This window comes from Neovison vison, chromosome 4 (assembly GCF_020171115.1).
Source record: "Neovison vison isolate M4711 chromosome 4, ASM_NN_V1, whole genome shotgun sequence".
NCBI classification, from domain to species: Eukaryota; Metazoa; Chordata; class Mammalia; order Carnivora; family Mustelidae; genus Neogale; species Neogale vison.
Genome location: NC_058094.1, coordinates 155,447,544 through 155,472,371, shown reverse-complemented (window position 1 = coordinate 155,472,371; position 24,828 = coordinate 155,447,544). Strand labels below are relative to the sequence as shown.

Genomic DNA, 24,828 nt, shown 5'->3' with positions numbered 1-24,828 from the left:
GGTAGGGACAGAGGGAGAGGGAGGGAGAGCATCTCAAGTAGACTCCACACCCATTGTGGAGCCTAATGCAGTGCTCAGCCCCACAACCCTGAGATCATGACCTGAGCCCAAATCAAGAGTCAGACACTTAACCAACTGAGCCACCCAGGTGCCCCAGCATGGTTATATTTTTGGTGGCAAAAATAAAATCTGATGACAATGCGAAGACCTGATTGAGTAGAAAAACAAGTTAGGATCTCTTATTAGAGGAGAGGAATGGGGTGACGGGTCCCTGAACCAGAGCACCGACCCTGAGGAAGGAAAGGATTTGAATAGCTCCAGTCCAGATATGGGAATCCCTACAGCTGTGGAAGTGGTTGAGGTCACCCTGGGAGTGTGCGTGGAGGCCTGGGAAACACCAGCTTGTAGGAAGAGGGAGAACATGAGAAATCAGTGAATGACAATAAAAGGCATCACAGTCATGGAGGAACTAGGAGAAGGAGGTTCTGGAAGCCAGAGGAGGAGAATGTGGTCAAGAGTCTGAGCAAGTGTTTTATTAAAACAAAAGGTACACTTAAATCTTTGGCTTTCCTGTGCTCAATATTTGGTTGATATTGTTAGGCATGTACACACACACACACACACACACACACGTTATATAGAGAGTTTCTGGCTTTTCCTACTTAAAAACAGTATTGATTTTTGGATACTATTTAAGCATTCTTCCTTATAACTATTGGATTGGGCGTAACCTTTAAGATCTATACAAGTAAAAAGTAATTGGACTGTATGATCTCTCAGGTCATTTCAGCTTGAAAGTTTTGATTCTGTGAGGCACGTGGGTGGCTCAGTCACTTGAGCATCTGGCTCTTGGTTTTGGCTTGGGTCATGATCTCAGGGTTGTGGGATCCAGCCTCGTGTCAGGCTCTGCACTCAGTGGGGTGTCCACTGAAGGTTCTCTCCCTCTGCCCATCCCTCCACTTATGCACATGCTCACTTGCTCTCTCCAAAATAAATCTTTTTAAAGTTTTGACTTTGTGAAGACATGCCTAACTAGGGATGAGCGTTTTGTGAGAAGCTCATAGAGGCAGGGAAAATCTCTGGGCCAGAGCACTTTTAATTAATAAGATTTGATTGGAGGAAAAGAAAAGTTGGTTGGAGGGAGTCCAGAGAATGTAACATTGTTATTTCATTGGTCAGTAGCAATTATCTCTGTCAGATGATTTGAATGCCTCATTGTTATTCTGACTGGCAGTTTGATACAACTGAAGCACAATTAGAAGGCACTTGCTGAAGTTAGAGTCTGATGACTACATTTCTGTATGTATATACATACACATATACATATATTCATATATGAGAGATACATATTTACATACATATATTTATTTTATGATATTATACATACACATGTGTGAGTGTATGTATGTGTTGTACAAAAACATGAAGGAGTCAGTTTTGACCTTTAACATAATTTCTTGCTTTTCGAGCAGTCTAAAGTGACTATGGACCTAGAAGCCACCATTTGTTTAAATTTTCTTTGCTCCTTACCTCTAGAATTGAGAAAACTGGTAGCAGCAATGAATAGACAGATTTAGAGTTAGATTTGAAAGTTTGTCTTGCTTTGGTATTAATACACGCTAGCAACAATGAATACCAATTAGAAGCATTTCCTGGCTAGATGGAAAAGATTGAAAATCCCTAATGAGAGATCTTCTAAGACTCCTGTCCTAGAAGATCTTATGTGGAGATCTTTTTCGCATGTGGAGAAAAATCCTCACCCAGCTAGCTATTTAGCATTTTGTCCTTGAAAATACAGAGCAGAACCAATCTCATAGCTGATTTAAAAAATCCATCTGGGTACATGTATTCTTGCCTTACCGAAGGCAATACAGAGCAAAAAGGGTTCTGGGCTATGTGCTTTGAGCAGTCATTTCTGCATCTTTATATTACTTTCTTACTTTCTGTATTACCCCTAAATGTGAATTCCCCGAGGTTCTTTGCTTGCTTACCCTTTTCTCTTTAACCCCCATCCTGTCCTCAGTGGTAAGGAGAGATGGCTTTTTTCTTTCCTGAATTTATCTATGGCCTCTAGCACATGACTCCTAAATCATTCAGACCAGAGCTCTCTCCAGAACAGGAACTCTGGAGTCTAAATAGTTATTAGACATCTTCAGCTGAATGTTCCAGATACCACAGAATAAAAATCTTCAGAACTGAACCAATAATCTTCTCATATCTGACCAGATCTGGTTTTTTCCCCCCCTGACTTCTTATTTCCCACTATGATACCATTGCTCTCCAGATGCTTAGGCTTGAGGTCTTATTGTTTGCACAGCAGTTGCTAGAACCTGTAACTTCTCTCTCTGAATCTTATGGGTACTCTCCTTTTCTGTTCTTGTTCAGACCCTCTGTGCTTATGTCACTATAATAGTTTACATTGTTCAATCTTTTTCTAGTCCAGGTAATCTTATGCATTTCTAGCAGGTAAGTCATCCCAGACCCATCTCTAATCATGTCCTCTTCTGCTCAAACTGCTGAGTGACTACTAGTTTGATACACGTTACCTGTGGGGCCCAGATGACCTTTCCAGCCACATACCCACCTTCTTCCATCCCCACAACACACCCAAGCCAAACTGGCTTCCTCCCTTTTCAAACATCCTGTGGACTTCTGTCCTCATTGCTCCCTTTGCCAGAAAATCTTTTACTTTTCTTTCCCATGCCTGTCAAAATCAGACTCCTCTGAATGAGGCCCTCTCATGACCTAACTTTTGAAATGACTATAGGATTTGAAGTGTGCACCCCCATTGGTCCAGCAACCTTGATTGTGATAATTTATCCTATAAAAATATATACTATGCATTCCTCTATAATATACCAGTGTGGGTATGTGTAATATAGCATTGCCTGTAACAGTGAAAGGTTGGAAAGAACTGAAATAGACACAGCTTTGAAAATATGGAGATACACATTCATACACACAGATTGACAGAAAATGGGCCACTGATTGTGGGCTGTGATTTTTCTTTTAAAAGAAGCATGTGTATGTATTTATGTGTGAGTAGACATACATATAGAAAAGAAACCGAAAAAATGCACACCAAAATATTGAACAGTAGAGTGTGTGTGTGTGTGTGTGTGTGTGTGTGTTGGGTGGGCAGTGTTGAGGTTTTAATGTACCTTGTCTAAAAATGATGACATGTGCTAATCTTGCATGATGAGCTTGGTGGTGCTTATTCCATAAACTTTTGTGTTTTATATTTTTTAAATAAAAATAAAAGCTGGAAAAATGCAGTGTTAGATTTAAATGCTAAGCGCGTTAATGTTGAGTATGCAGTGGTATTTAATTATCAGGATAGAGGTCCTAGAAAAGAGTTTCTCTGTGTCATCTCAGAGTAGTATTTCATAAAATATTTTAATTCATGGATGCCAGTATTCCAGCTGATACACTGCTTCTTAATAGATGTGGTTTTCTTCTTGCAAATAAACTTCACTGAATTAAGTCTGTGTGTGGTTGCACGTGGCCAGCAGTGAAGAATTTGAATGGATGCCATAAGGCTTCCACATAGTTAGAACATCAGTTTAATCTATTTTTGTGTAAATTATTAAGTGACACAAGTTTGAGTCATTTGTACATGCTTATTTTTAATGGAGAATAAAGAGACATAATGGTATATGTTTGTTTTGTGGTGATCTAGGTAATCCAAATGAGCCACCTTTCGTCAACATTCTGGAGGAGGAAATGACCACGTAATTAGACATTTTCCTTACTATTGTTAAGCTTTTCTGTATCCAATTTAGCATTGTATTTTTGTAGCATAAAATTTTACCTTATTATAATAAAGATTTAGACTTTTAAGAATAATACCATTGTTTTCTAGGAGGATACAATGTAAATTTTTTTTTTACTTTTTAAGAAATGAATTTGCAGTATGAGCTGTAGTCAAGGTTAAGCCTACATTAGATATATATATGCATTGTAAGTATAGAATATCATAACAGGGAAATTAAAAGAGTTCAAAGTGGCTTTTAAAAAATGTAGTTAAATTAAGAATCACATGTTTACAATGACTTTGTAATTATTAGCTTGCTTCCTGGGTTTTTTTAGTCAAGATATGATGAGATCAATCAACATAATTTTTTCTTTAACACAGCATCAGATTCTAAACAATGAAATAAAACATCCCAGAATAAATATAGTCCCTCTGACCTTCTTTCACCCTGGGAAGCTTTTGTTAATGATTTATGTATCTTGAAGTTTGTTCCCCAAAACAGCTTATAAGAAATGTCCAAAGGTACTAGTTGGTTAATCAGAAGGTAATGATTTCACATTATCCTGTAAATGATCTGTTAGATTTGAAGAAAATAGAGATTCTTGATCATATTTTGAAAGATGAGAAGAAAATATTCCTATGGAGAGGCATTTTTTTTTATATTGAGATGAAAGTGTCTTGTGATACTCTTACATATACTTAACTATATTTTGTTTGAATTAATGTGGACTGATGGTTTAGAATACATTAACTCCTTAAGCATTCTGCTTGCTAAGTGGGTTTTTTTTTTTTTTGAGCCATTTCTTTCTATGTTTCTTAACACTTGGATAATAATTAATTATTGAGTTGTCTATTAACTATAATTTAGTATTCTCATTACCTCATCCCAGATAAATACATTGTAATCACAAGGGATAACCTCGGGGAGATGTGTTTACCAAGATGCCTGCTGGTTGAACACCTTGTTGCGAATAGTAATCTCCGTGATTATGTTGTTACATAATAATTTTTATAACTTCTGTGTGGCTCATACCAGCCTTTTTATTGGAGGGTGGCAAGTAATGAACTTGTAAAGATAGGAATATTGGAATCCCATATTTCATTTCAGAATATTTGTCTTTAACCTAAAAATGAACTCGCTTTGTAAGGTGCAAGACTTGTTTGCTTTTTTAAAAAAAATAGACTCCGAGCAAAGAAACATAAGTTCACCATTTGTAGATGATCAAGTTTAGAAGATGGTCAAATTTTTTATTGTTTGAGTTTAAACTGGGAAGCACGGTACTTGATTCATTAAGCATTTTATGGTAACTCACAAAGGCTAGTTGGGCAGATGATGTAAAAATACTTTCTATTTGACTTATGTGTTCTGCCAGAAGGCCAAGGGACCATTTCCATCTCTGGGCTCCACTTTCTGACAGGTTCTGTCACTTCTTTCTATTCTCCAATGTGCAGAAACACCTCAAAGAGCTCATCAACCCATCCTGAGGCAATCTAAGTAGACAGGGATACCGCAATAGGTCTTACTCAATGCTCTGATGCTTCAAGGCATCACATGAGCCTTTCCTAGTAACTGGCATATCCTCTGAAGCTTACTGGGTGCCCAGCACTGGCCGAAGTGCATGGCACGCACTGCTGCCTTCCTACTCTTATCTGCGTTTCACTGCAGATAAAAAATTAAAAGACTGAGCTTTAGGAAGGTTAAACCACTTGCCCAGGATGATACAGCAGCAAAGTGAAGAGCTGGGGTTTGAGCCAAAGCAGAAGCCACAAGCCCACTCTATTGGTGTAGATGCAGTTGGAGGCCGCCCATCAATACTGCCTGTCACCATCCCTTCTAATTAAAGGGGGGGTAAGGCAGCTAGGTGACTGAAAATATATGTACAAGTGGTCTGTGGGGACAGCCGTGGTGATCAGAAAACTGTGTCTGTGGAGAGTTCTCGTTGCTTTGCAGGTATGCCTATTATTACAGTGGGATCGGGGCTGGAGTGCTGGTGGCTGCTTACATCCAGGTGTCCTTCTGGTGCCTGGCTGCTGGAAGACAGATACTCAGGATTAGGAAACAGTTTTTTCACGCTATCATGCGACAGGAGATTGGCTGGTTTGATGTGCATGACGTGGGGGAGCTTAACACCCGGCTCACGGAGTAAGTACCCGCTCTTACATTTAACTCAGACACGGTTCTTATTCCTCCTTAAATGGAAAGAGAGGTTGTCAGATCTGTTCAGAGATATCCGTGCATAACTCAGAAGTCATTATGAGGCTGAATTCCTTCTGAGCAGCAACCATGCCTTGGATACAACCTTTGGTCCCTACCACCCTGGCAGGGCATGAAGGCATTTGCATGACTAGCAACAAATGAGGGAGACCTGCCAGACTCAGAAAGTCATCTGAGAACAGTGCAGGAGAGCAGCAACATGATGCTTTCTGAGGAAGTTTCTAAGTACAATCCTGGATGGAAACCAATTGCCCCACACTCAGAACGTAACAGCTAAGTGGATTCAGTTCTAATTCGCAATTCTCATGTTTACTTCTAACATTGTCTGTTCTTTTAGTGATGTCTCCAAAATCAACGAAGGAATTGGTGACAAAATTGGAATGTTCTTTCAGTCAATAGCAACGTTTTTCATCGGTTTTATAGTGGGATTTACACGTGGTTGGAAGCTAACCCTTGTGATCTTGGCCATCAGTCCTGTTCTTGGACTGTCAGCTGCTATCTGGGCAAAGGTGAGTAAAGCATGTAAATCCAGATTTTATACTGTCCCCACTACACCTTCCCCCATGGTGGAAGGCTGTTTTTATATCATATGGTGACCCAGACTATATACTTGATACTTGGTTTTATTTTATTATTATTATTTTTTAATTTAAGTTCAAGTTAGTTAACATATAGTGTAGTATTGGTTTCGGGAGTAGAATTTAGTGATTTATCAGTTATACCACAAGTGGCCTTATTAATGCCCATCACCCATTTAGTGCATCCCTCCCTCCCTCCAGCAACTCTCAATTTGTTCTCTACAGTTAAGTCCCTTATGATTTGTCTCCCTCCTTGTTTTTATTTTATTTTTCCTTCCCTTCCCCTATATTCATTTATTTTGTTTCTTAAATTCCATATGTGAGTGAAATTATATGATATTTGTCTTTGACTTATTTCTCTTAGCATAATATACTCTAGCTCTATCCATGTCATTGCAAATGGCAAGATTTTGTTCTTTTTGGTGGTTGAGTAATATTCCAGTGTGTGTATATATGTATACACTCACACACACAGAAACACACCAATTCTTTATCCATTCATCAGTAGATGGATGTTTGGGCTCTTTATAATTAGGCTGTTGTTGATAGTGCATATGCCCCCTTCGAATCAGTAGTTTTGTACCCTTCAGGTACCTATTTAGTAGTGCAATTGCTGGATCATGGGATAGTACTGTTTTTAACTTTTTGAGGAACCTCCACACTGTTTTCCAGAGTGGTTGAACCAGTTTGCACTCCCACCAACAGCTCAAAAGTGCTCTCCTTTCTCTACATCCTTGCCAATGTTTGTTGTTTCCTGAGTTGTTAATTTTAGCCATTCTGACCAATAGTATCTCATTGTGGTTTTGGACTTGTATTTACCTAATGATGAGTGATGCTGAGTATTTTTTTCATGTGTCTTTTAGCCACTTGTATGTCTTCTTTGGAAAAATGTCTTTCATGTCTTTTGTCCTCTTCTTAGCTGGATTATTTATTTTTTGGTTGTTCATTTTCATGAGCTTTTTATAGATTTGGATACTAGCCCTTTATCTGATATGTTATTTGTAAATGTCTTCTTCCATTCCAGAGGGTCCCTTTTAGTTTTGTTGATTTTTTCCTTCACTGTGCAGAAGCTTTTTTTCTTGATGAAGTCCCAGTACTTCATTTTTGCTTTTGTTTCCCTTGCCTCCAGAGACATGTTAATACGAAGTTGCTGCAGCCAAGGTCAATTTGCTGCCTGTGTTCTCCTTGAGGATTTGGAAGGATCCCTGTCTCACATTTGGGTCTTTCATCCATTTTGAGTCTATTTTTGTGTGTGTGACATAGGGAAATGGTCCAGTTTCATTCTTCTGCACATGGCTGTCCAATTTTCCTAACACTGTTTGTTAAAGAGACTTTTTTTTCCCCCATTCGATAGTCTTTCCTGCTTTGTTGAGGATTACTTGACCATAGAGTTGAGGGTCCATTTCTGGAGTCTCTGTTAAGTTCCATTGATCTATGTGTCTGTTCTTGTGCCAGTGCCATGCTGTCTTGATGATTACAGCTTTGGAAAGAACTTGAAGCCTGGGATTGTAATGCTTCCTGCTTTTCTTTTCTTTTTCAACATTCCTTTGCCCACTCAGGGTCTTTTTGGTTTCATACAAATTTCAGGATTGTTCATTCTAGTTCTGTGAAAAACACTGGTGGCGTTTTGGTATTTTGATCAGGATTGCATTAAATGTGAAGATTGCTTTGGGTAATACAGACATTATAACAATATTTGTTCTTCTAATCCCTGAGCCTGGAATGTTTTTCCATTTCTTTGTGTCTTCAATTTCTTTCATAGGTGTTTTATAGTTTTCAGTACAGATGTTTTACCTCTTTGATTAGATTTATTCCTAGGTATCTTATGGTTTTTTGTGCAATTGTAAATGGAATTGATAGCTTGATTTCTCTTTCTACTGCTTCATTATTTATGTATAGAAATGCAACAGATTTCTGTATGTTGATTTTATATCCTGCAACTTGGCTAAATTTGTGTATCAGTTCTAGCAATTTTTTGGTGGAGTCTTTTGGGTTTTCTACAGAGAAAATCGTAGTCATCTATGAATAATGAAAGCTTGACCTCTTCCTGGCCAATTTGGGTCCCTTTTATTTCTTTTTGTTATCTGATTGTTGAGGTTAGGACTTCCAGTACTATGTTGAACAACAGTGGTGAGAGTGGACATCCCTTTTGTGTTCCTGATCTTAGAGGAAAAACTCCCAGTTTTTCCAGTTTTTCCCATTGATGATGATATTAGCTGTGGGTCTTTCATATATGGCCTTTCTGATGTCATGGTATGTTCTTCTAGCCCCACTTCTTGAGGGTTTTTATCAAGAAAGGATGCTGTATTTTGTCAAATGTGTTTTCTGTACCTATTGAAAGGATCCTTCCTAATTTTTTTTTATTTTTTTAATTTTAAATTCTTTATTTTTTATTAACATATAATGTATTATTAGCCCCACGGGTACAGGTCTGTGAATCGCCAGGTTTATACACTTCACAGCACTCACCATCGCACATACCTTCCCCAATGTCCATAACCCAACCACCCTCTCCTTTACCCCTCCCCCTGGCAACCCTCAGTTTGTTTTGTGAGATTAAGAGTCTCTTATGGTTTGTCTCCCTCCCGATCCCATCTTGTTTCACTTTTTCCTTCATATCCTTTCTACTATTCATGTGGTCTTTCATATTGATTGATTTGCAGATATTGAACTATCCCTGAAGCCCAGGAATAAATCTCACTTGATTGTGGGGAATAATTCTTTCATTGTACTGTTGAATCCAATATGCTAATATCTTGTTGAGAATTCTTGTATCCATGTTCATCAGGGATATTGGTCTGAAATTCTCCCTTTTAGTGGGATCTTTGGTTTTGGAATCAAGGTAATGCTGGCCTCATAGGATGAGTTTGGAAGTTTTCCTTCCATTTCTATTATTTTGGAACAGTGTCAGAAGGATAAGTATTAACTCTTCTTTAAATATTTGGTACAATTCCCCCGGGAAACCATCAGTCCCCTAGACTCTTGTTTCTTGGGGTATTTTTGATTACTGATTTAGTTTCTTTGCTGGCTATGGGTCTTTCAAGTTTTGTGTTTCTCCCTGTTTCAGTTTTGGTAGTTGGTATGTTTCTAGGAATTTTTCTGTATCTTCCTGATTGTCCAACTTGTTGGCATAGAGGTGCTCATAATATTCTTTTATAATTGTTTATATTTCTGCAGTGTTGATTGTGATCTCTCCTCTCTCATTTGTAATTTTGTTTGTTCTTTCTCTTTTCTTTTTGATAATCTATCAAAAAATTTATCAATTTTGTTAATTCTTTCAAAGAACCAGCTTCTAGTTTCATTGATCTCTTCTACCAGGTTTTTAAAAAAATTTTATATCATTTGTTTCTGCTCTAATATTTATTGCAGCATTTTTAATTTTGGCCTGACTCATTTTTAGGTCTTTTATCTCTGCAGCAAATTTCTATGGTGTCCTCTATACTTCTTTCAAGCCCAGCTAGTATTCTTTTTTTTTAAGATTTTATTTATTTATTTGACAGACAGAGATCACAAGTAGGCAGAGAAGCAGGCAGAGGGAGAGGGGGAAGCAGGCTTCCTGCTGAACAGAGAGCCCGATGTGGGGCTTGATCCTAGGACCCCGAGATAATGACCTGAGCCGAAGGCAGAGGCTTAACCCACTGAGCCACCCAGGCACCCCCCAGCTTGTATTCCTACGACTATTTTTCTAAATTCTTGTTCAGATAGATTGCTTACATCTGTTCTAAGAAACTCCCTGGCTCTGGTTTCTTCTTGATCTTTTGGGGAGAGTTCTTCCATCTTGTCACTTTGTAGGTTTCCTGTTCCTGAGACTAATGCTAAGAAGCGATCATATACTGTCCAGGGTCTGGTGCATTAGGAGGTATTTGTGGTGTATGCTGTGTGCACTGCTGTTATGTTTTGGCTGCTTTTTCTCATAGGTCTGTCCTCTGTAGAGTTCCTCCTTGCTCTTGGGGTCTATTTGGACCTTTAACTAGGTGTGTTTGATTTATTTGTTAAAATAAGCTATTTAGGGAAATGTCCAGGAAAACTGCAGCAAAGCCCATCCTCAGCTGGTCAGCTCCGTGAGGTCCTCCCTGGGGACGTGGTAGGAGGCTGTAGGAGCACCTCAATACTTGGCTTTATTTATTTATTTATTTATTTATTTTTGAATTATTTATTTATTTGAAGAGAGAGAAACAGCAAGAGAGGGAACACAAGCAGGGGAAGTGGGAGAGGGAGAAGCGGGCTTCCGGCGAGTAGAGAGTCTGATGTGGGGCTCCATCCCAGGACACTCGGATCATGACCCTAGCTGAAGGCAGCTGCTTAATGACTGAGTCACCCAGGCATAAATCCTTTGGTGGGAATAAGTGCCTGTCAACTCCCTTAGTCCTACCCGTCTGGATTCCATGTGTCCTGGACCACGTGGTTATTTGAGAAAGGGTTGAGCTAGAAAGAAGTAGCTCTCACATCTCATCACCTGACTTCATATAAAAGGCATGCTTGCCTCTTTTTTTTTTTTTAACATTTTATGTATTTCCTTGAGAGAGAGAGAGAGGTCAAGCAAAAGAGAAAGAGTACAAGCAGGGGAGAGGGGCAGTGGAATAGGGGTAGAGGGAGAGGGAGAAACAGATTCCCTGCTAAGCAAGGAGATCCATGTGGGGCTCAGTCCCAGGACTCTGGGATCATGACCTGAGCTGTAGATAGGCATATAGCTAACTGAGCCACCCAGGGGCCCAAAGGCATACCCAATTCTTTTTTTTTTTTTAAGATTTTTTATTTATTTCTGTGTCAGAGAGAGGGAGAGAGCACAAGCGGGGGAGCAGCAGGCAGAGGGAGAAGCAGACTCCTTGCTGAGCAAGGAGCCCAATGTGGGACTCAACCCCAGGACCCCAGAATCATGATCTGAGCCAAAGGCAGATGCTTAACTGACTGAGCCACCCAGACGTCTGGGCACACTCAACTCTTAAAAGAGCTGTGTGCTTTGTGGAAAATCCCATATTCATAGAGATTTAAGTTCACTGAACAGCACATATGTCCCGTTCAACTAACATTGATTTTAAGGGTTTTTTTTAGGTTTCATTTAATTTTTAAATTGATTTAACAGTTCTGTCAGTGTTATAACTGGTTCTCTAGTGTTTAACATATTTAAATATATTGGTATGAAAATAATTTTGAAGAAATATATACTTTCTAGTCCCTGTGCATGTATATCCAAGCCTGCAGTTTTTCCTCCCAATCACAAAGGCAAAGGAGTATCATTGGCCCTCCCCACCTCTGCACACAGGTCTCTGATGATTTTATAAAACTTATTTTCCCTTTCAAGGCTGGGTGCAGTGTTCATTTTAAATTGATTTGATGTAAGAGTGCATGGCAGTAGAGATTGGTCAAGTTTGTAGTTTCTGTTGCGTTTACCACAACTTAGAGAAAGCACTACAAACTCATTTGGCCACAACATAAGATACTGGTGGGCCAACCATAGTCAAGCCTAACATAAAATAAATCAGACGGTAAATATTAAGTTGTAAAAGTTTTACCTTGTAGGATGGACAGTATTTTGATATTACAAACAGTAACTACCATTTATTGAGCATCTAATATGTCAGGGAAGTATGCATTATCCTTCTGAAATGTAGATATTATTTTATTTAACACAGGAAGAAATTGAGGTTCTGAGGACTTGGTTACTTTGTTGCTGAGAGCAACAATGTGTAAATGATAGTCTTGGTGGTTAAACAGCTTTTCTCCATTAGCTGAAATACTTGGCAAAATCTTGTGTGTTAATTGATTTTTCTGTATACTGGAACATCAAGCAAGTCAGTTGGCAAACTCTTCATGTCAGTATTTATTGAAGAACTATTTAATATGTATTGATGTCTGTTCTAGTTAAGTTAGGAAAACAGAAAGTTAATCTTTTAGTAACTATGTACTGCTTCATATATTATTTATTTAATAAACGGAGCTGCAGGCTTATTGCTGGAGACCTCAGTTTTAATCCTCACCCTGCCATGAAGTTTTGGTGTGCTTTCAAACTAATTTCATAAGTTCTCTGGTTAGCAGTCATGATAAAAAAGAAATGTGGCCCAGCCTGGAAGCTTCCTTGTCCCCATGAGGCCGAGGCTCTGCTCTCTAACAGGGGCAGGAAGGAGGAACAGGAAGGAACCCAGTCACAGCAAGGTTCCTTGTCCAGTAAGTAGCCTCCGACGAGTGTGCTCTCCACCCAGAGACAGGGCAGCAGCTAGAGGGCACAGGCAAGGGGAACCACCACACACTGCCTCCACTGAGACAGATAGCCAGTAGTATAACCTTCTAGAATGCATTTCCACTCCCTCAGGTGGCAGAAACAGAGACCATTAGGAGTGCTAGCAGCTTGAGATACACCCTGCTAACCAAAATAATGCGCAAAGCCTCTGAACAGGAAACTGCCACTGGAAACACAGCTCACAAAAGTAGGCCAGGAATTTCAGGCTAAGCCCATACAAGGTAACCACTTGTTAAAAATTAAAGATTTAAACAGGACCGTTTCTCCTAACATACCAGACAAAATGTCCAGGATACAGTAAAATGTCACTTGCCATACAAAGAACCAAGAAAAGCACAGCTTCAGTGAGAAAAACAAAAACAAAAACAAAAACAAAAAAACACAGAAAACCAAGAAACAAAAAACAATGAACTGACACACTGAAATAAATCACATATTAGAATTATCGGACATGGGGACGCCTGGGTGGCTCAGTTGGTTAAGCAGCTGCCTTCGGCTCAGGTCATGATCCCAGCGTCCTGGGATCGAGTCCCACATCAGGCTCCTTGCTCTGCAGGGAGCCTGCTTCTCCCTCTGACTCTGCCTGCCACTCTCTCTGCTTGTGCTCGCACTCGCTCTACCTCTCTCTCTGATAAATAAATAAATAAAAACAAAATCTTTAAAAAAAAAATTAGAATTATCGGACATGATTTTTGAAACAGCCACCATAAAAATGCTTCATGAATCAATTACACATTCTCTCGAAATAAAAGAAAAAAATAGACAATATCAGCAGTGAAGTAGAAGGTCTAAAAACAAGAAGAAATAAAATGAGAAAACAGAAGGATACAACAGCAAAACTCGGGGTCGTGGTGGACGGTCTCGGTCTCCCTGAGTGGTCGTGACAGAAGAGAATCTGTACCTGGAGAGAAAACTGCGGAATTCACTGAACTCTGAAACAGAGAGAAAATGAAAAGAGCTTCAGGGACCTGTGGAACAATAACAGAAATTCCAACATTTGCCACCAGTGGAGTCTCAAAGGAAGAGGAGAAAGAGAGGCAGGTGGAAGGAGTATTGAAACTAACCCTAAATTTAAACAGATCTAAGCCTTCAGTCCAAGAAAATAATGTGCCAAAGGGGCACGTTTGGGGTGGCAAATTTTGCTTCCTTTGAGTTGTTTTGAGACACCAGGCAGGTCTAGTGCATAACTGGGTTATTGCTTTGGGTACTAAAGGTAGGTACGTGTGGCACCATATTTGCACATAGAACATGATTAATAAATGCTCATTGCCTTCACCCACCCATTCTTTTTACTGGACAAGGGTCTTTGCCTGATGTCCTGCATTCCAAACACGGACACCACTTTTGTGGCTGAGAGAAAGGGTTTTATTTCAGGATGCCAAACAAGGAGGTGAAAATTTCTCAAATCTGCCTCCCTGAAGGGTTGTTATGGGGTGTATTTAAGGTTAAGGGATTAAGATATCTCAGGGTACATAGGTTGGATGGAATAAGCTTGAATGGATCTAAGGAAAAGGAGAAGTGTCCTCCTTTCCAAGCATGTGCATTCAGGAATCCTGCCTTCTCATGGGACACGTGTCATTAAATGTCAGCCTAAGAATGACGGGGGTGGAGGTGGGGAGACCGCGGGGTGCATTATCAAAGAGGTTCCTTTTTTCACTTTTGACCTCTTCTGTGCCTCCTGTAAGAATTCTTCCCGAGGTACTCTCATCTCAGCTGGTCTTACCAGTGGTCTGTCAACTTCTCCATAACAGGCCCCTAAGGCAATCAGATTAACCACAGTTTCCTCACAGTAGTCACACATTTGTTAACTCAACATCCTGAGTTTCATTCTTAAATCTGTCACAGCTCCTCTACGTTAACACACAGCAAAAGAAGAAGTGCTGTTAAAATCAAAACAACTTTGTGCTTTTTACTGATACTCCTTGTATAAGTGAGTCTGCAAATGCCTCTAAATTACCTATTGAAAGAGTATAATACTGGGTGCCTGGGTGGCTCAGTGGGTTAAAGCCTCTGACTTTGGCTCAGGTCATGATCCTAGGGTCCTGGGATCGAGCCCCACATCGGGCTCTCTGCTCAGCAGGGAGCCTGCTTCCTCCTGCCTCTCTGCCTACTTGTGATCTCTGTCCATTAAATAAATAGAATCTTTTTAAAAAAGTGTAATACTGTTTAAGTCAAACTTTATTACTAATCACTTGCATGTAACCCTTCAGTGTCTGACTTGACATAGGCATTCCAGGGACAAATAGTAACAGAGTCCTTTGCCTGTGCTAGTTGATCCCATTTTCACAACAGGGCCCCTCCAGGCGCACATTCCTATGTCAGTGCCTGGTTCAAGATCAAGAGAAGTTCACGCTCCTTCCTGTCTGTTAATTCAGGTTTTGCAGCCATATGGACTCAGCTTTGAATCTTAGCGATTTCACTCATTAGCAAATTAGTTTAACTTTTTCGCCTCTTCATTTCCTCATATACAGAGTGGGGAAAAATAATACCTACCTCACTGTGCAGCTGAGAAGAGTAAATGAGATCTCGTGTATAGAATCCACCCAGGACCGTTCCACAGAATAAATGCTCAGGAACCAAGCAGAAGGATCATGGAGCAAGCATAAAATAAAGATCTCCCTGGTGGCTGAGTACACTGTTTTGCTCAAGAGTACTGGCAAAGGGGAACTCCTTCCTTCCTCTGGCCCCTGGGAAAACTTGAAATCCAAGTCCCGCTCTGTGCTTGATCCTTTGCATTTTTCTTGTCTCCCACCTTGACACTTCCAATCCAGAGAGCAATTAGCAATTGCTGTGTTCAGCTCATACTATATTTCCTTTATGTAATTAATGCCTTTTTTCTCATTTTGTTTATGATTATCCTATAGACCTCCTTTTCTGAATTTGAAGATCTCCCCAAAGCCCCAGGGTTTTTTTTGTTTTTAAGATTTTATTTATTTATCAGAGAGAGAGGGGAGAGAGTGAGCACAGGCAGACAGAATGGCAGGCAGAGGCAGAGGGAGAAGCAGGCTCCCTGCCGAGCAAGGAGCCCGATGTGGGACTCGATCCCAGGATGCTGGGATCATGACCTGAGCCGAAGGCAGCTGCTTAACCAACTGAGCCACCCAGGCGTCCCCCAAAGCCCCAGTTTTATTTCTTCAGATGAAGATCCATAAGGTAGTTGGTGAGAAAATAAAAATGTTTAAATATTGCATACCATCTCAGTCCAGAAAGAATTTGAAATGCTAACAGTGTGAATATTTGTACTTAGAACATCATGACCAGAGATGAATGAAAGGCAGACTTTATTCTATACATACGTTAACATACACGGATCATTGGTGTATATATTATTTTTATTTTACAAAAGATAAAAAATTTTAAAAATGTTTAAATAATCTGAAATTGCATTTTTCAACAGATACTGTCTTCGTTTACTGATAAAGAACTCTTGGCATATGCAAAAGCTGGAGCAGTAGCTGAAGAGGTATTAGCAGCCATCAGAACTGTGATTGCTTTTGGAGGACAAAAGAAAGAACTTGAAAGGTTTGAGATTTTTATTTTAAGTTGCTAGTAATTTTAAGTTGCTAGTAATTATATATGGCCTTCAAATTGACAGTATTAAGTATAAGGGGGTGTATGTGTGTGTGTATGTGTATTTTTAAGTAGCTTCCAGGATATTATACAACATAGCTAATATTCTGGAAAAGTTGTAATTTTAGTTGTACTCTTCTTATATCTGCTAATTCAAAGGATTTTCTAGAATGTTCTAGATGGGTAGTGAAAATAAAATAGTCTCTTTTTTTAGTTATTTTTATTAACATATAATGTATTATTTGTCCTAGGGTACAGGTCTGTGAATCATCAGGCTTACACATTTCATAGTACTCATCATAGCACATACCCTACCCAGTGTCCATAATCCAACCACCCTCTCCCTACCCCCGCAACCCCCAGCAACCCTCAGTTTGTTTGTTTGTTTGTTTGTTTTCTCAATTTATTTATTTTCAGAAAAACATTATTCATTATTTTTTCACCACACCCAGTGCTCCATGCAAGCCGTGCCCTCTATAATACCCACCACCTGGTACCCCAACCTCCCACCCCCCCGCCACTTCAAACCCCTCAGATTGTTTTTCAGAGTCCATAGTCTCTCATGGTTCACCTCCCCTTCCAATTTACCCAAATTCCCTACTCCTCTCTAACGCCCCTTGTCCTCCATGCTATTTGTTATGCTCCACAAATAAGTGAAACCATATGATAATTGACTCTCTCATGGTTCACCTCCCCTTCCAATTTACCCAAATTCCCTACTCCTCTCTAACGCCCCTTGTCCTCCATGCTATTTGTTATGCTCCACAAATAAGTGAAACCATATGATAATTGATTCTGTCTGCTTGACTTATTTCACTCAGCATAATCTCTTCCAGTCCCGTCCATGTTGCTACAAAAGTTGGGTATTCATCCTTTCTGATGGAGGCATAATACTCCATAGTGTATATGGACCACATCTTCCTTATCCATTCATCCGTTGAAGGGCATCTTGGTTCTTTCCATAGTTTGGCGACTGTGGCCATTGCTGCTATAAACATTGGGGTACAGATGGCCCTTCTTTTCACGACATCTGTGTCTTTGGGGTAAATACCCAGGAGTGCAATTGCAGGGTCATAGGGAAGCTCTATTTTTAATTTCTTGAGGAATCTCCACACTGTTTTTGAGATTAAGAGTTTCTTATGGTTGTCTCCCTCCTGATCCCATCTTGTTTCATTTTTTCTTTCCCTACCCCCCACACCTTCCCGCCCTGCCTCTCAAATCCCTCATATCAGGGAGATCATATGATAATTGTCTTTCTCTGATTGACTTTTTTTGCTCAGCATAATACCCTCTAGTTCCATCCATGTCATTGCAAATGGCAAGATTTCATTTCTTTTGATGGCTGCATAGTATTCCAGTGTGTGTGTGTGTATCACTTCTGTGTGTGTGTGTGTGTGTGTGTGTGTGTATACATAAAACTTCTTTATCCATTCATCTGTTGATGGACATCTAGGTTCTTTCCATAGTTTGACTATTGTGCACATTGCTGCTATAAACATTTGGGTGCACGTGCCCCTTCAGATCACTACATTTGTATCTTTAGGGAAAATACCCAGTAGTGCGAATGCTGGGTCATGGGGTAGCTCTATTTTCAACTTTTTGAGGAACCTCCATGTTGTTTTCCAGAGTGGCTATACCAGCTTATTCCCACCAACAGTGTAGGAAGCTTCCCCTTTCTCCACGTCCTCGCCAACATCTGTTATTTCCTGGCTTGTTAATAAAATAGTTTCTTAAGGCTGAAACATATCTGATGATAATTTTTCCCCATTAAGTCACTAAATGAACATTTTGTATAAGATCAAGGGTTACTTTTTAAAAAATTATTTTTTGTTACTTTTTAAAAAAATTAACATAAAATATATTACTTGTTTCAGGGGTACACTCTGTGATTCATCAGTCTTACACAATTCACAGCATTCACCATAGCACATACACTCCACATGTCCATCACCCAACCACCCCATCCCTTCCACCCTCCTCTCCTCCAGCAATCCACAGTTTGTTTCCTGAGATTAAGAGTATCTTATGGCTTGTCTCCCTCTCTGGTTTCATCTTGTTTCATTCCCCCCCTTCCCCTATGATCCTCTGTCTTGTTTCTCAAATTCCTCATATCAGATCATCTGATAATCGTCTTTCTCTGATTGACTTATTTCGCTTAGGGTGATAGCCTCTAGTTCCATCTACCTCATTGCAAATGGCACGATTTCATTTCTTTTGATGGCTGCATAGTATTCCATTGTATATCTATACCACATCTTCTTTATCTGTTCATCTGTTGATGGACATCTAGGCTTTTTCCATAGTTTAGCTGTTGTGGACATTGCTGCTATAAACGTTAGGGTGCACATGCCCCTTTGGATCACTACATTTGGGGATACAGTTTTTTAAAAGATTTTATTTATTTGAGAGAGAAAGAGAGAGCACACAGAAGTAGAATGGAAGAGAGAAGCAGACTCCCTGCTGAGTGGAGAGCTCAATGGGGGGCTTGATCCCAGAATCCCGAGATCATGACCTGAGCCAAAGGCAGATGGTTAACCAACTGAGTCACCCAGGCACCCCTCCAAGGATACATTCTATTCTATGATTTTTTTCTCCTCTTGCTGGGGCTCCTCAACAGTAGGGTTGTGCTCCATGATTTGGAAGACAAAAATATAACTAAAAAGCACATCAGTACAACATTTCAAAATCTTTATTATGTGTTGCTTAGTATTTTTTTTTTTAGAACTGTGCCCTTTTATTAAATTTCTGAGAGTGTCAGTGGTTAATTTAGGGCAATATATAATATTAATCAGATCCACTGATTTCTAAACAGTGACAGACTTTATTGAATATATGTGATAATTGAATATATGTTATAATCTGATATAGTATTTTAATGTTATGAATATATGAGTATTTGGATATTAGGAAACACTAAACTATATTGTTTGGAACATTATACATTATTGGTAGAGCCATAAGGAAAACAAAGACATTTTGATAAGTCAGAATGATAATTACCCTTGGGGAGAGGAGGTGTGGGTAATGAGAGTGAGACACATAGTGGGGGTTTCTGTAGTTGTGGTAGTATTCTATTTCTTGACCTCAGTTGTGGTCAACTGAGTGACATGGTGTTCATTGCATAATTATTTTTTATACTGTGCCTGTGTGTTTTTGGTATACTTCTGTTCATATGATATATTTCATACCCACAAAGGTGTCCTCTGAGAGTAATTTGTGATGGCTAAGCTCCATAGTTCAAAGAAGAGTGACAACAATGTTCTCTGTCAGTTCCTCACTTTTGCCTTAAAATATTTCTGAGGAATAAAATGAGAAATCTTGCTTAAGGATCAGGCAAGCATCCAATCAAATATAGTCCTTCCTCTTTGGAAGTTAAATTCTTTCAAGGAGGGGAAGGGAAGGGTAAAGACAATTGCAAATAACAAACTATCTAATATACCAGCTGGGCAAATGTTATTTGGGGATATGAAATATCCTTTTAGAGTCGTAGAAGGTACTATTTAGAGAGGTGATTCAGAGAAGTCTTCTCTGAATAGTTAATGTTTGAGCACACAGAGAATGATGTTTTGAACTCAGATTCTTTTCTAGTTTTTCTCATTGGAAAGGTAGACCAGAGAAAGAATATATCCACCAACATCGGGTGACAAATGAAACTTTTCTGCTTCTGCCTAGTTTCTGATTTCCTTATAGAAATGAAAACCTTTGGCCTCACCCTCAGGTACACTTAGGGCCTGAATTTATTAAACTGTGAATGACAGAGTGCACTCTATCCAAAACTGAGGATTTCACGTTAAAAATGAATCTTAGTCCAATGAAACCATTAGGGTGTCCAGTAGAAGAAATGAAAAACTGTTGAAAATTAATTAAGCATCCAAAATAAGAATTTAGAAAAAGAACAGTGGAATAAAAGAGTTATAAGGAGGGAATAATAAATAACTGAATAGAAAATAAATGTAAGAAAGCAGAACACTTGAGAAATCCCTAAACCAATTCTTCAAAAAGAAAAATAACCAAGTATTTTGCAAATTTAATCAAGAATTAAAAAATGAATAAATAAGGACAAATTGCTACAGATTTTAAAAAAACGATTTTTAAGAAGTATGGGTTTATACCAATAAATTTTAAAACCCTAATGAAATAGGCAATATCCTAGAAAAATATAGGCTTAAACTCTTCCTTTGGAGGAAGAAAACTTGAGTAGACCTACAGTCACTAGAAGAATTGAATCCAAAGTTAAAAATCTCCATGTTCTGCCCTTACATGCACAGCAAAACCAACAGAGTCCACATAATTTTACAGACAAGTTCTCCCAAAACTTCAAGAAAGAGATAAAGCTATGTTATAGAAATTGTTTCAGAGAATGGGAAAAATATATATAGAGAGAAAGTTGAGAATTCATCTTATGAGGCCAGTGTAACTTTGAAGCCACAATGAGGCAGATATATGAGAAAGGAAAATTATAAAGCAGTTTTACCTAAAACATAGATGCAGAGGGATTACATAAATTATTAGCTAAACAAATCCATGTGAAAATATCATAAGATTAAAAAAAATCTTGAACTTATTAGCTTTCTCCCATGAGTGCAAAGATGGTTTAACATCAGGAAATCTATTAATATAATTAAGCACATTAAGAAATTGAAAGGAAGAAATGTTTTGTATTGATGGGTGGGGGAAAAGAATCAATTACATATGATTTATGACAAAAACCTCAAAGTTAGGAGTAAGAATTTTCTTAATATAGAGTATAAATCAGAGATACATAAGGGAACATCATGCTTAAGGTGCAACGTGCAAAGCATTCCTTAAAATAATGAATGAAATGGGTGTATCTGCTAGCATTTTTTTTTTTTATTTAGTGTTATCCAGTAGATAACACCCACTGGAACAAATAAGAGTAATAAAAATAAAACAAAAAAGATGGAAGACTTAGGCGATCTGAAGAGAGGGGACTCAGTTGGTTGAGCGTCTGCCTTTGGCTCAGCTCCTGATCCCAGAGTCCTGGGATCATGCCCCACATGAGGTACCCTTCTCAGTGGGAAGCCTGCTTCTCCCCTTGCTTGCATTCCCTCTTTCTTTCTGTCTCTGTCAAATAAGTAATAAACAAAATCTTTTTAAAAAATAAAAAAGAAAAGCTAGAAGGGTTGGAAAACAAGAAGGAAAATTGTCATTATTCACAGGTGGTATGATTGTATGTACGGAAATTCCAGTAGATTCTGCAGCCTAACAATGCTCAGTGAGATCTCTGGGCATCTAATCACAACTCAGAGAAAAATGTGAACCAGCAATGAATGATAAGATAATAAACAGAATTCTATTGATTCTAAGATGCATATTTTCTTTCATGATGCTGAAATGAAGATAAATCCTACAATCAGTGCCATCTTAGAATTGCCATAGATCTGGATTGAAATCGATTCTTATAGGCAGGATTTGCATTTGCTTCTGCCATTCCCTGGGGATGGTATTAACCTGAGACCACCTGACATGAAATTCTTTGTCTAGCAGTTTTTGAATTTATAGTTCAGACCTGCGTGAATATCATCTGTGGTTCAAATTCTCAGGGAGTTGTTTTCTCCTCCCTTTACTTGAAGCCAGGGTTGAGATGTATGAGTTCCCCTGCAGTCACTCTCCCTGGGGTATGTGCTTATTATAGTGAGGCTATAGCCCTTTGGGTCCCAGCTGGAGATGGAGTGTCCTACTAAATTCCTTAATGCTACATAAAATAATAAAATAACACTAACTCCTCCCAAATAATGATGTCCTAAATTTGATGAATATGATAATTTTAAAAGGGGATTATTATTAGCAATAAAAATTATTATTATGTATGGGATATAAAATTAATAAGGGAAAAGACATCATGGAAGTTAAGTCCAGGCTTCAGAAATTACATAAATCTGATCATTTTAGTTCAGTAAAAGTTTAAATGAGTGAAGGCTTTTTTTTTCCCCTGAAGAAGATGGGGATTAAATTTTTATTCTAAGAATAAGCAAATGAGGGGCACATGGGTAGCTCAGTGGGTTAAAGGCTCTGCCTTCGGCTCAGGTCATGATCCCAGGGTCTTGGGATGGAGCCCCACATCAGGCTCTCTGCTCAGTAGGGAGCCTGCTTCCCCCCACCTCCCTGTGCCTGTTTCTCTGCCTACTTGTGATCTCTGTCTGTCAAATAAATAAATAAATAAATAAATCTTAAAAAAAAAAAAAGGAAAAAACATGTCTCAGAGATATTTTTAAAAAAAGACTAAGCAAATGGGCACATCTAACTGTATTTAGAGATTGATTTCATGTGTGGCATCATTTCTTTAGAGGATATTAGTTATTGGTATGTGTCTTTGAAAGGATATTCTGCCCTGGCAAATTGGAAATCAGATTTGTCTTTAAAGTAAGAGTAGATTTAGGACTACGACATGCTGGCCTCGTTTTTTTTTTCCAGTTGGCCATGTCTTGGAAGTTTATTCATTCAGCAGATGGGGCCAGTGTCTACTACATGTACTGTACTACACTCTGGGTTTTCAATAGTTAATGGAAAATAGAAGAACTTTTCCCTCTAAGGATCCTTAGTCCAAAGAATTAATTGGAGAAAAAGGGAAGAGAGGAAGGTAGAAAGGAAGATAAGAAAGAAATCACTCAAGAAATTAATGAAATAATCAGCTTTTTTTAAAATGTGCAATGAAAGAATCAAGTAGTATGCTGATAAGGGCGAGGAGGGAAATTTTACTTTATTTCTTTGTTGTTGTTTAATTTTTTTAAGATTTTTATTTATTTATTTGACAGAGAGAAATCACATGTAGGCAGAGCAGCAGGCAGAGAGAGAGGAGGAAGCAGGCTCCCTGCTGAGCAGGGAGCCTGATGTGGGATTAGATCTCAGGACCCTGAGATCATGACCTGAGCCGGAAGAGGCTTAACCCACTGAGCCACCCAGGTGCCCTGGAAATTTTACTTTAAATATGGCAGATGGGGAGGCCTCTCTGACAAGGTTTCATCTAGGCTGAGACTTGAAGGAAGAAGAGGAGCCTACCCTGGTGGGATTAGGGATAAAAAAGTCTTCCAAATTTCCAGAGGTGGCAAACTTTGGTATGTTCTAGAAAATACCATAAGGCTTGTATGCCTGGAGCTAAGTTGGGTGAGGGAGGATGAAGAAGAGAGGTTGTTGAAGGCAGTGGGGGCCATGGAAGAGTTGGGATTTGACTCCAAGGGCACAGGGAAGTGGTTGAGAGTCTTAAACAAAGGAATGATATTTTAAGATCATTTCTGTCTGTGACTGGTTTTGTGAATGTAGGAGAGCAGTTAAAAAAATATATATATGTATATATATACACACTAACATACATATACATACATACATATTGGAGGCAAGGAGACCGGTGGAAAGGCTGTTGTTGTAGCCTGGCTGAAAAGGCTTTTACAGTGGCCTGACATGGACTACAGGCAGGAGAGGGGAGACAGGTACCTAGATTTTAGATGTAATTTGGAAGCAGGATTGCTAAAATTATTCTTAGGCCAAATGCAAGCCTTCAGTTTTCTTTTTAGTTCTTTCCCTCCCTTTCTCTGCTTTTGCATGGACAACTAATTAAGGTCTTAGTCTGACTTTCTCTTACAATTAACAGGAGGAAGCTGGCTCTCTTGGAATCAAATCTAACCAGAATTTAAATGAGTTCAATTCCATAGTATAAGAATAGCTTTACTCTCCTTGATTTTAAAACAATATTTTTTCTCCCTTGTGTATATCTTACCTCTTTGTATTGATGTCTCTGCTTAACTAAAATTGTTTTTTGCTCTTATGAGTGATTGTTTGTATTACTGATAAATATTTTTCAAAATATATAAGAAGAATTTTTTTCCCTAAATATTGGTGTTTTTGTTATGTATCTTTAATCCATTTTAGGAACTGTGACTTTAATTACCATTCTCATACTAACACTTAATGGGTAGGTGATTTTAATATCTGGTCTTGTAGTGTGGTATTTTTATCAAAACATAAATCAAAAAGTCTGTATAAAAGTAGTATCGTTGATGTGTCCTTCCTCCTTAACTTCTTCCTTTTCTCATTTATCTTCTCTTTTATCTAAATTATTTTCTTCCTTGTTGCTTCTTCCTCTGAAACTGTTTCTTCTGGCTGCATGGTACAACAACATATCAGTGAAATGAGTTCTGCATTAGTCTCGGTAAGCAAGAACTAATAGAAAAGTAACTAACAAGAGCTAACAGTAAAGGTGTGAGTCATATGCATTAAAGAATTAACAAGAACTAACAGTAAAGGTGTGAGTCATATGCATTAAAGTTTCTTATTTATAATTATTTATTGTTGATGTCTCCTTATACCTTTTGCCTCAGGTCAACTCAAAAAGTGGGAAATAATCAACCATTGAAACACCTTAGTCAAAAATAATTTTTTTACACTAAGATTATAACTGGCAAGTTAGGAATACATGCTTTTACAGGGAGAAATTCTAATAGTGTGTTACTATTTT

At 38.7% G+C, this 24,828-nt stretch overlaps 1 protein-coding gene across 3 annotated transcripts in view; it reads left to right on the top strand.

Annotated features, from left to right (window-relative positions):
• ABCB1 (ATP binding cassette subfamily B member 1) overlaps positions 1-24,828 on the top strand; it is a 106,174-nt gene that overhangs the window by 24,950 nt on the left and 56,396 nt on the right. For 2 of the 3 annotated variants that reach the window (XM_044245944.1, XM_044245946.1), the window contains exons 5-8: positions 3,680-3,731; positions 5,706-5,897; positions 6,307-6,478; positions 16,183-16,307. In XM_044245944.1, the coding sequence (XP_044101879.1) occupies positions 3,680-3,731; positions 5,706-5,897; positions 6,307-6,478; positions 16,183-16,307 (541 nt within the window). Of the gene's footprint in view, positions 1-3,679; positions 3,732-5,431; positions 5,898-6,306; positions 6,479-16,182; positions 16,308-24,828 lie in introns of those variants that run through there. The other variant, XM_044245945.1, reaches the window with a different exon arrangement.